General features: G+C 35.9%; 1 protein-coding gene across 1 annotated transcript in view; it reads right to left on the bottom strand.

Moving 5' to 3' along the window:
- The window catches only part of NVL (nuclear VCP like), a 100,440-nt gene that overhangs the window by 51,436 nt on the left and 36,870 nt on the right, over window positions 1–12,134 (bottom strand). The window contains exons 14-16 of the mRNA XM_024753146.1: window positions 10,142–10,360; window positions 9,187–9,291; window positions 3,970–4,032 (exon numbers count right to left, since the gene is read on the bottom strand). Coding sequence (XP_024608914.1) covers window positions 3,970–4,032; window positions 9,187–9,291; window positions 10,142–10,360 — 387 coding nt within the window. The remainder of the gene's footprint in view (window positions 1–3,969; window positions 4,033–9,186; window positions 9,292–10,141; window positions 10,361–12,134) is intronic.

Genomic DNA, 12,134 nt, shown 5'->3' with positions numbered 1-12,134 from the left:
AGAAAAGCTTTGTTTCTCATAATAATACTGCTAAATAAGACAATTTGAAAATGTCTTTATGGTGCCAATTATATCATAAGGTTATTTTTATGTTATGACTATATGGTCATAATAAAGTAATTAAGGCACAGAATACATCACAGATGACAATGATTATTTTTATTTTCTATTTGAGTAGAACTTCTTTTCCTCAGATCTGTCCTGTAACTTTTCTTTGTACTTTTGCTTATTCTGCTTCTCTCACTTGAACTGCTTCTCCAACCTACCTCTAAAACAGCTCTTGCATTCTAGATCAAGATCACTAATCTTTCTTCCCACCACCCTCTCTTCTTTGCTCTTACAGCACTTCCTACTATTATACCTTCTGAGCTATTCTACCTTCACTATATTACATCATAAAGTCCTTGGAAAGCAGAAGTCATGACAGTTTCAAATTTTTCTCTGATCATAACATCCTGCTCAGTGTACAAATACAGCAGACCTATTTAGTTTCCTGAAAAATCTAAATCAGCAAAAATTATATTTGGAATGCTGAAAAGACATTCAGTAGATATTTTTAAAGAAAAGATATCAGGGGGTTGGGACAGAGTTTCAAACAGGGATGAAAGACAAGAATCAATACAGCCGGCAAAGGGACTTTGGATATAGCTAACCAAAATGACTAAGTAAAAGGAAATTTAATTTAGGAGAAGGTAAACCTAAAGTTTCAAAAGGACAGATTAAAATCAATTCATCTTAAGAAATGTAACAATGATTAAAATTCCCACTACCTTGACCTTTAAGAACTATTTCAAGTAAGGATCCTATACTTATTATTTCTAATTCCTTATTTGCCATCAGTTTTCAACCATTATTATCTGGCTTTTGCAAACATAATTATTGAAAATATTTTCCCTAAAGTCACTGGTGACATTCTAATTGCTAAACCCAGAGCCCTACTTTCAATTTCTTTTCTATTGTTTGGTTATATTGACAGGTGGAAAAAATTATCTTCCCTAGGTTTTCAGGCTTAGAAAGTCTTGGGCGTCCTCCACCTTCTGAACAGTCTCCTTTGCCAGCTTTTCCTTTCCTGGTCCGTAAATGTTGGTAAGGTTCTGTCAGAGACCACCTTACAATACTACTCAACCTTACCCATTCCCTAGGTTTTAGGTGCCATTTAGATTGATACTTACTCCCAAATCTCTTCAGAGCTCCAGATTCACATTTCCTATAGTTTGCTGAATCCCTCCAAATGGCTCTATAAATCTAAAACGTCCTAGAGCAAACTCATTTTCTAACCCCAAGATGTCTATCTTCCTCATTAGATCACTTAATCTCTCAGAGTCATTCTGGACTCTTCCACAGAACTCTTCCCACATTTACCTCCAAAAAACAAACCAGATGACAATGAGATAAAATTTCATACTCATCAGACTGGCAAAAACGTAAGTAACTTTCATTCACTGCTGGTGAAAGTAAAACTCAGTAAGAACCACTTTGGGAAAAAAGTGGGCAATACTTAATATTTTTGAAAGTGTATATACTGTAAGATACAGCAATTCTACTGCTGAGTACATACCCTAGGGTGAAAATATCTCACAAATATGCATAAGGATATATGTATATAATGTTCAACCTAAACATGAGTCAAGAAAAAAACTGATGTTTTTAAGGGACTTCCCTGGTGGCACAGAGGTTAAGACTCCGTGCTCCCAGCGCAGGGGGCCTGGGTTCCATCTCTGGTCAGGGAACTAGATCCCACATGCACGCTGCAACTAAGAGTTCGCATGCCACAACTAAGGAGCCGGCGAGCAGCAACTAAGGAGCCCGCCTGCCGCAACTAACACCTGGTGCAACCAAATAAATAAATAAATTTTTTTTTTTTTTAAAAAAGAAAAAAAACCTGATTTTTTTAAAAGTGTGGTTATACTCATTCAATGGACTATTGCACAGAGAATTAATAACTAGAGGTAAATATATCAATAAAGATAAATATTATAAATATAATGCTCAACAAAAATAACAATAAAATCAAGTTACAAAAGAACACATACCATTTATATAAAGTGGCTTTGTTTTTGCTTTACCATTTATAAAAGGAGTTCCAAACATATAATAAAAGTAGATATAATAGTTTAATAAACCCCAGATATACCCATCACCCTGCTTCATTATTATCAGCTCAATTCATGATCAACTTGCTTTATCTATATTCTGTCCACTTTTCTTTCTACTTGATATTTTGATGGAAAGCCCAGACATCATAACTTTATTTGTAAATATTTCATTGTCTCTAAAAGATAATGTTTTAAAATATATATATATTTTTAAAATCCCATCATTTATAAATGTATTTATTTATGGCTGTGTTGGGTCTTCGTTGCTGTGTGCAGGCTTTCTCTAGTTGCGGCAAGCGGGGGCTACTCTTTGTTGTGGTGCGTGGGCTTCTCATGGTGGCTTCTCCTGTTGCAGAGCACGGGCTCTAGGTGCATGGGCTGCAGTAGTTGTGGCACGTGGGCTCAGTAGTTGTGGCACACGGGGCTTAGTTGCTCTGTGGCACGTGGGATCTTCCCGGACCAGGGCTCGCATCTGTGTCCCCTGCATTGGCAGGCGGATTCTTAACCACTGAGCCACCAGGGAAGTCCAAAGATAATGGTTTTAACATAACTACATCATTATCACACTTAAAAGTTATTTTCTTAATATAAACTGTCCAGTAGGTGTTCACATTTCCAATTCTCATAAACTTATTTTTTGAAACATGTAAAATAATACTACATGTTATTTAGGGATAAATATATAACATTTACAGTAAATGTAGAAAGAAGTGTACAGAATTAATAAACACCAAATTCAGGATTATAGTAAATTCTATGGGAAAGAGAATGGAGGACATGATTAGGTAAGGTTTGCAGGGGGCTTTGAGTATATATTGGGTTTTTTTTTAAGGCTGGATGTTAGATACATGGAGGGGTCATTATATTACTCTTTATAACTTGTTATATGCTTGAAATATTTCATAGTAAAATTTTAAGAATATTACACTCTTAAAAAAAAGTTACATTCTGTTAGCTCTCTAATACGCTAAAGGTAACATTTTGACTCTAGCTTGGTATGAAGGCCCTGCACTGCCTGGCTATTACTTTTTTCCAGCCTCACCCTTCACCCCCCATCAATCCCTTCCCCTCAGCGCTTATTTTGAGTACCTCCTCCACTAGAAAGCCAAAATGAAGGGTAAGAAGAGTCAAGATAAAAGTACAAATCCTTATTTTAGGAGCAAAGTAACATATTTAATAGGAAACAAAAAAAATTAGAGGGGTGATAAATTGAAAAAGCCTTTTAAAACAAATGATAACACTTTCGTTTCTTCTTTGAATATTATGGAATGGCATTTTACTCTTCATAGGCATGAACAAGAAACAAGAAATTCAAAGTCTCTTAAATTTAAGATATAAGCTGCTTAAATGCAGAAAGAAGTTATTATATAGTAGTTTAGTGATTTCTTTCCCAAGTATTTTTATTTATTAATCCTTAACTCATTTGAGCTATACAACAACAGGACAAGGAAAGCAGATCAAATGTCACCTCCACTATCCCCAAGCTGTTGGACATTGGCCAAGTTATACGACCCCTCCAAACTTAAGTTTCCTCATCTGTGAATCAGAGAAAAAAACAATTTGTATCTCACAGGGTGTTGAAGAATAATATATATAAAGGGCTTGACAAATTCAGAGTTAACACTTTAAATGTTGACTATTTTGATTATTTCCATTTTGCTGGTGAGAAAACTTAGGCTCAGAGGTGAACAGACTTAATTAAGAAAGCATTTATACACAGTAAATAGTACAGCAGAGCAAAGCTCAATCTCTTCACTCCTATTGCAGTGATTTTACCAAAAAACTCGACTGTTTCAATGATCTGAGGACCCTGTAATTTGAATGACCATACTTTTCCTAATCAAAAATAATGGCTAATGCCACAACAACTTACCATATTTAGTAACTCAGGCCCCTTGACAGATATAAAATTTAACCCAGACTCATTTGCAACAGCCTAGTAAGAGAAAAAAGACACAAGACAAACATATAATAAAATAGTAATAACAATAATTTGTGATAATGCAAGAACTTTTTGTGGTTTATACTCTAGTTCCCCCTTTTTATAGCTGCCTTTCTCAAGGACAGGAGACAAATGGGAATAAAAAGAAAATCAAAGGAAGTAAATGTGAACATAAAACTTTCCACAGACTAGAAATCAGACTAGAAATCAGATGGAAATGACTTGAAACATTTATGTAAATGTTTTGTTTACATAAACATGGTATATGTAAGTATATTTGTAGCCCTAGCTTAGAATCCTAGTGAAATCATAATCTCTGTATAAACAAATGCCGTGCCCAATGAAAGCAATCATTCATTCATTCATTCATAAACCAGAAGTCAAAAGCATCGGTATCAGTCTTTACAGTATTTACAGGTTATTTTGTTTAATAAATAAAGATTAAACTGCATGGCTGAAAGCCAAAGAGAAAAACAAAGGAGAAATATATGGTTATATGTGTAGAAGAATACAAAAATTACACTGAGAATGTAGAGATGAAACCCGAATAAAATCACTCACAACTTCAAAATGATCAGGGAATAAAGTTCTTTCCTATTCTTAGAACCTGATATCTGAGCTCAAGATTTATGTTCAACACATTCCTCAGCATCTCCCCTTGGATTTTTTTTTTTTTTTTCATTTCACATTTGGATCTCATAGGATTTTCAAATCTGTTGTTTCCAAAGCCGGACTCCTGAATTTCTCCCAACTCTCCCCAAATCCCACACCCCAAACTCTTTTTCTCCCTATCCCAGTAAATATATTTTCTAAGCCAAAACCACGGTGTCTCCCCTTGATCTCTTGTCTTGTCAGGTCAGCCAATCCATCTGTAAGTTCTATTAGCTCTAATGCTAAAATGTAGGTGAGTCTGATACTTCCTATTTCTCCACTATACCACAATCCTCATCCAGACCATCATCACCTACTGTCTGGACATGCAAAAAAACCAAACCAAACCAAACCAAAAAAACCCTAACTGGCTTCCTCTCTCTCTTTGCTTTCCTCCAATCCATTCTCCACTTAACTCAAAACTGTAAATGAAGGGGGGAGGGATAAACTGGGAGATTGGGGCTGACATATACACATTACTATATATAAAATAGATAACTAATAAGAACCTGCTGTATAGCACAGGGAACTCTACTCAATACTCTGTAATGGCCTACATGGGAAAAGAATCTAAAAAAAAAAGTGGATATATATATATGCATAACTGATTCACTCTGCTGTACACCTAAAACTAACACAACACTGTAAATCAACTATAATCCAATAAAAGATTTTTTTTAAATGTAAATGAGATCATATAGTTTTACTATGTTTCTCATTTATTTTCAAGTACAAATTGAAATATTCACCATGGCTTGCAAGCCTGTATTTTGTGACATGACAGTTTCTTCTTAGTCCAGCCACTAGATCTTTCTCTGGTTCTCGAATTCACCAAGCCCTTTCCCACTTCAGGGATTTTGCAACTGCTGTTCCCTCTATCTGGAAGACTCTTCCCCTTCTTTCTCTGCCTCTTCATGTGGCTATCTAGTCCTTCAGGACTCTGTTAAATATCACCATCCCCTGAATACCAAACCTAAAATAGCCACAACAGTTTGTTTATTTCCATCATAACTTAGCTGAATCTGCAATTTTATTGTTTTGTTTACTGCCTGCCTCTTCAAGACAGACAATAAATTCCATTAGAGTACGTGTCACGTTCGCTAGTTTATCCCTAGCACCTTGCACAAGTTCTGGCAAAGTGTATGTAGCTCAACAAATACTGGTTGAATAAATGAATGCATGCAGGCGCTGCCAGGCAAAAACTGCTCAACATGCAGCTTATCCACATCTCGGAATCTCTGTCTTTCCGGCTGCCAATTTCTTAACTTTCCTACCTCTCACATTCTAAGTAGAGTCAGGATACACATCTAATAAAGCATGATTCATCTACATTAGGTTTTCAACATCCATATGCGAGATAACTAAGATTTCACCCATTAAAACACCCAACAGAGTTCCTGAAATTATCAGAAATCTTTTGTCTTCTATTGATAAATGAAATACAGTGAATATAATTTAATTTTTTCATGGATATCATCATTAATCTTGTACTCAGTGTTAGGAGCTGTTTGCTTCCATACTATATGGTTGCAGATGACTAAATGATTTTTACTGTTCTCTTTCTAGTTTCCTTCTTATTAGTCACCAATTTTCAGTGTGTTGGCCCCCAGCAATCACATGCCTTTACTTGATGCTATTTATATAATATGTGCTAGTGCTTAGAAATTTTTCATTATGTTATTGTTATCATGAGTAAACAAAACAACCAAGGTCATCCAAAATCTTAATTTTATAACCAATTCTAGGTTGCCAGGTTCTGACTCATAAGTGGTTCCATAACTTTACTCCAGTAACACTTTGCTTCTGCCATTCCAGGACATTTTCTATTACTTCTAGATTCTAGGGCATGTAGTCATGAATCTCTTGAAGCATCTAATAAAAGTGTGAACTCTCTCCCTGGAAAAAATACAAATACTCATAATATATTGCCTGGGCTCATGGATCCAGTGAGCTGTTGAAGTCCATCCATGGAGTCCTAGGTAAGATTCCCTGCTCTAAATGGTCAGATACCAGAAATCTGACTGAACAGAGAGGGACCAAAATGTTGGCAATTTGGGGAGGCGGCGGGTGGGAAGAAGAGGAAAAATGTGATCTATGATGCCTTAACATTATTTAGGGATTTCAAATGATCTAAGCTATCTCCTTTCTGCTGTAAGCAGAAATAGTCAAAGGCAGATATAATTAAAACATAAACAAACATTACAAGGCACTCAGGCAAGGGAACTGCATCCACCCAGTGAATTCACATATTAGCTTGCAGGACCTTCTTTCTGGCTACGATTTTCTAAAACTGTTGTGAAAAAACATAGACCAGCAACTGTGGTGTTCTCCTTTCCCTCCTTTGTTTCCAAACTCCTTTACAGCAATGCCTTGTAAGAGTACTGAAAGCATTAAGCAAGGAAATTTAGTAATATAAGTAAAAATGTTTTTAAAAATGTACATGTATATTATATAGGTATATATATATATACACGGGCAAATGGCACTGTGGATATTTGGTATTTACTGAGGAGCTGCAGATTATTCGGCTGCTGTGAAACTTATTAAAAATGCCATTAATTTTGATTTCTTATTTACAAGTAATCCAAATTTTTTTTTTTTTTTTTTGCGGTACGCGGGCCTCTCACTGTTGTGGCCTCTCCCATTGCGGAGCACAGGCTCCGGACGTGCAGGCTCAGCAGCCATGACTCACGGGCCCAGCCGCTCCGTGGCATGTGGGATCTTCCTGGTCCGGGGCACGAACCCATGTCCCCTGCATCGGCAGGTGGACTCTCAACCACTGCGCCACCAGGGAAGCACAATCCAAATATTTTTAAAAGTTGATAAGGGTTAAGTAAATTATAGATGGAATATTATACAGACATTAAAAATGATGACTAATATAAGATACAGACAAGAAAAATGGTTCTAGTAAGCATGATTCCAAAGGAAAAAAATCACAAAAGACTAAGAAATTTGCCCACATAAATATGAAAAAAAAACCCAAAACAAAAGTGTCAAAACTATGATCAATAAAGTAAGAATGCCAAAAACACTGACAAACTACAAATATAACAGATCTTACTATATGAAGAGTGATTATAAATAAGAAAATCACAAGCATGTTAAGAAAACAAAGGATACAAACAGACTATTCATAAAGAAAAAAGCCAATAAACACGTATTATTTTTAAAAGCCCACTAGTAGCTTTTAAAACATAACTTAAAAACTGTAAGATAACCATTTTTACCTATTAGTCAAATATTAAAAACAATGTTAATGGCTATTGCTAATTTGGGGTGTTGGGGAAATGGATACTCATACCCTATATGGATGAAACTGGTACAGACTTTTTGGAAGACACTGGTAACGGATCAAGTGTAACTGGGTAATGGATCATTTTGATCGAGTGGTAATGGATCAAAAGCTTTAAATACATGCATTCTTTTTATTAAAAAATTATTTAGGAATGCATTCTATTAAAATTACCCGTCGAGGTACAAAAATGTAAGCACAGGACTGTTTCATGCAGTGTTGTTTTAATAGGGGAATCATTTCCATAAATTATAGAGCATCTTTTTTTTTTTGTGTGGTACGCGGGCCTCTCACTATCGTGGCCTCTCCCGTTGCGGAGCACAGACTCTGGACACACAGGCTCAGTGGCCATGGCTCACAGGCCCAGCCGCTCCACGGCATGTGGGATCTTCCCGGACCAGGGCATGAACCCATGTCCCCTGCGTTGGCAGGCGGACTCTCAGCCACTGCGCCACCAGGGGAGCCCAATTATAGAGCATCTTTATGGCAGAATACTACACAGGCATTAAAAATACCGATGTGTATCTGTATATACTGACATGGGAAGATGTTCAAGAAATATTGATAAGTGAGAAATGCATGTTTAAAAACCTTATAGTTGTAAAAAAAAAAAAACAAAAAACTTATAGTTGTAAATATATGTATTAAAGTTATTCATATTATCTTGATATATATGTACAAAAGAACGTCTGGAAGGACTAACAACAAAATGAAACAGTGGTTACTAGTAGGCAATAGTGAGAGGATTGTAAGTGATGCTTTTCCCTTTTGCTTATCTATATTTTCTATTGTAAAAAACTAATTTTTCAAAATAACATTTGTAATAAGGAATGTAAAATACTTAATTTATAAATAATAACTATATCAAAGCAGGAAACAAGGTCAGCTATAAACTACAACTATGCAATAATGTTCATTAAAAACTCAGAATATAATACACAGAAAACATGAAAATTTCTGTGTTAAAATCAATGGGATTATGGTAGATTTAAAATTTTCTTTTCCAAATTTGCAATGATATACCTTGTATAATTAAAATTAAAGTGGGAAACTTTCCTGAAGGAAATTGTCAGTCTTTCCAAAATGAAATTCTAATAATATGAAAATATGCAAAAATATCTCACTGTAACATTTAAAGTTAAATCCATGTTATCCTAACTGATAGTAAGAAATAAAATACGTGCAGTTGAATTATTCCATACCTTTGCCAGCAGAGTTTTCCCACAGCCAGGGGGACCAGCAAGGAGGACTCCAGCTGGAGTCTCCAACCCAAGAGCTTTGAACTGATCTGGGTTACGTACCGGTGCCTGGAAAAAACAATTCCAACATCAATGTGTTACAAATGTCCACTTCCTACTGCATATTCAAATCATCTCTAGATGCCTATTTTCAACACTGATTGTGAGGCCTGAAGATAAGAACAGTGCCTGGCACAGAGTGCTTACCTCTGTTTCAAGCATGAGGTAAGTGGTGATAAATTAAAAATCCCTGCTCTTGAAAAATTCATACTTAAATGTAAGTTCTGAAAACATTTTAGATACAGTATTTCAACATTTTAAACTCAATTTTTAGAAAACGTAGATTTTCTAAATCTATAATCTAAATCTATAACCTAGATTTCTAGGTTATAAAGATTTTAAGCAATGGCCCCCTTTAAGAAATCAGAAGCAGCGGTACTCTATGTAATCAAAAGCAAGAGACACCTGTTCACTATCATCTCCACGAATTTTCTCTTTCAGTAGTTACACACCTCTAAATGGATCATACATCATTAATGAACCATGAAATGATCAGGGAAGTGGAAAAGTAAGAGTAAATGAAAATCCAAAGTTTCACGGGCATTAAAACTGCTTTGACCCTTATGAGCGTGATCAAGGTCAGAAAGTATTTCTCAAATAATTTATTCTCAGTTGAAACCTAAAATCTTTTCTTTTCTTTTCTTCTTTAAACTCACTGCCATAGAATTCAAGCACAACCAAAAGAAAAAATCTAAAGCAGATCTCAGAAGAATGAAAAACCATCATCGGGGGCTTAATAATAATACAACAGATAAAAGAAAACATATAGTTAAGCCAATTTAGACATACAACCTAGTACACACGCATGGTCGTTTACCCATCACACACGCCAACAACAGTTAGCGGCAGATATACCTACCAATATTGCCATGGTGAGCTCCTCTCTAATGTCTTCCAGGGCACCAATATCCGCCCATGTCACATTAGGGACAGTGACAAAGCCTTCCCTTTTAGCAGAGGGTTGGACAGAGGATAGAGCAACAATGAAATCATTCAACTCAAGGCACAGCCCTTGCAGCTGCTCCTCTGAGAGGGGATCTTGGTTCCTCAGCAACCCCAAGAGCCTTTGCAATTCATCCTGAAAGGGAACAAATGAGGGGGAAAAAATGAAAAACCACAAAGTTTGTTGAAAACGTTATTGTTTGTACTTTAAAAAATTATTACTCCAATATTTCTGTAAACTACATGAACTTCTATGCATTAAAATAATTTTCTCTATTGACAGAGGTCACTTATTTTGCTCCAAATGGATTATTAGATTTAGTCAAGCAAAAATACATCGACTATCATCAACTATAGAAGAATGATTTTTATTTACTCTACTAGGGCTAGCTATAGCAAACATAAGCAGTTGGCAAATAATTCATTTCAACAATCATTCTAACAAACGTAGTAAGGTAGATAGCTGGGGGGAAGCAGCCGCAAGGCACAGGGATATTAGCTCGGTGCTTTGTGACAGCCTGGAAGGGTGGGATGGGGAGAGTGGGAGGGAGGGAGACGCAAGAGGGAAGACATATGGGAACATATGTATATGTATAGCTGATTCACTTTGTTATAAAGCAGAAACTAACACACCATTGTAAAGCAATTATACCCCAATAAAGGTGTTTAAAAAAAAAAAAAAAAATCATGTTACTTCCATTCTTCATTTACAAATATTCATGAAACAGCTGAATTTTGACGAAATTAAAACAAAGTTACTCTGGTGGCAGTTTAATTTCATAATATGGCTCCGTGATAGTTTATCAACTAAACAGAAAGCAGGCAATTTTCCTAGTACGAATGAATCTTGAACTTCAAAGGCAGATTTCTTGCTTTGCGAGGAATATGAAAGAACAGGTATAGAAAGTAACTCTGAATAATTCAACTTATAAAAGCCTAATTTATATGCAATATTATAAAAGGAATGAGTTTACTATTATTTTTAACAGATATCATTGTGGTTCCAAATGAGTACGGAACAAACAAATGATTTGAAAACAAAAGACTTAGATCTAAGTTCCTGCTCTGGAAAGTAGAGGTCGTGTGGCCTCGGGCAAGTCACAATCTCTTAAGCTTAGTTTCTTTGATTATGAAATGGGAAAAGTAATGATATTTACTTAACAAAGTTATATGGAGCAAGTTATATAATATGTAAAAGTACCCTGTGCCAGCTATAAAATGCTATATAAATGTTATACTGAGTATTCATGACTCACAAAACTCTAAATTTTAACAGATCTTGGATAATAAATGTCCCTCTCACATTCTCAGCACTGTCCTCCAGCACCATTTGCAGCTAGGGACAAGGATATGGTTGCATCAGCAGACTATCTTAGTATATCAAACCAAAAGGTAACCTGGAAATATAACAAAATGCCAATGTTCTCATAAGAGCTGGAAAACATTTTCTGTAAAGTATTAGAGTAAACACCAAAGGCTTTATGGGCCATGCGGTCTCTGCTGTATGGATGTCTATGTGAATTCAGCTGTGAAGTGTGAAAGTAGAAGAAGACTCCGTGTCAATAAAGGTGCATGGGGACATCCCTGGTGGCACAGTGGTTAAGACTCTGCGCTTCAATGCAGGGGGCCCGGGTTGGATCCTGGTCAGGGAACTAGATCCCACATGCCTGCCACAACTAAGAGTTCACATGCCACAACTGAGGAGCCCGCGAGCTGCAATTAAGACCTGGCGCAACCAAAAAGAAAAAAAAAAGTATTAAAAAATAAAATAAAAAATAAAGGAGCATGGCTGTGCTCCAATATAACTTTAATTTACAAAAACAGGCAGTGAGCAGGTGGGCCATAGTTTGCCAACACCTGCTGTAGATTTCATAATCATTATTGTAAAAGGAATTTATTCAGAATCAACT

This window comes from Neophocaena asiaeorientalis, unplaced genomic scaffold (assembly GCF_003031525.2).
Source record: "Neophocaena asiaeorientalis asiaeorientalis breed wild unplaced genomic scaffold, Neophocaena_asiaeorientalis_V1.1 scaffold634, whole genome shotgun sequence".
NCBI lineage: Eukaryota > Metazoa > Chordata > Mammalia > Artiodactyla > Phocoenidae > Neophocaena > Neophocaena asiaeorientalis.
This window is presented reverse-complemented; position numbering and strand designations above follow the sequence as displayed.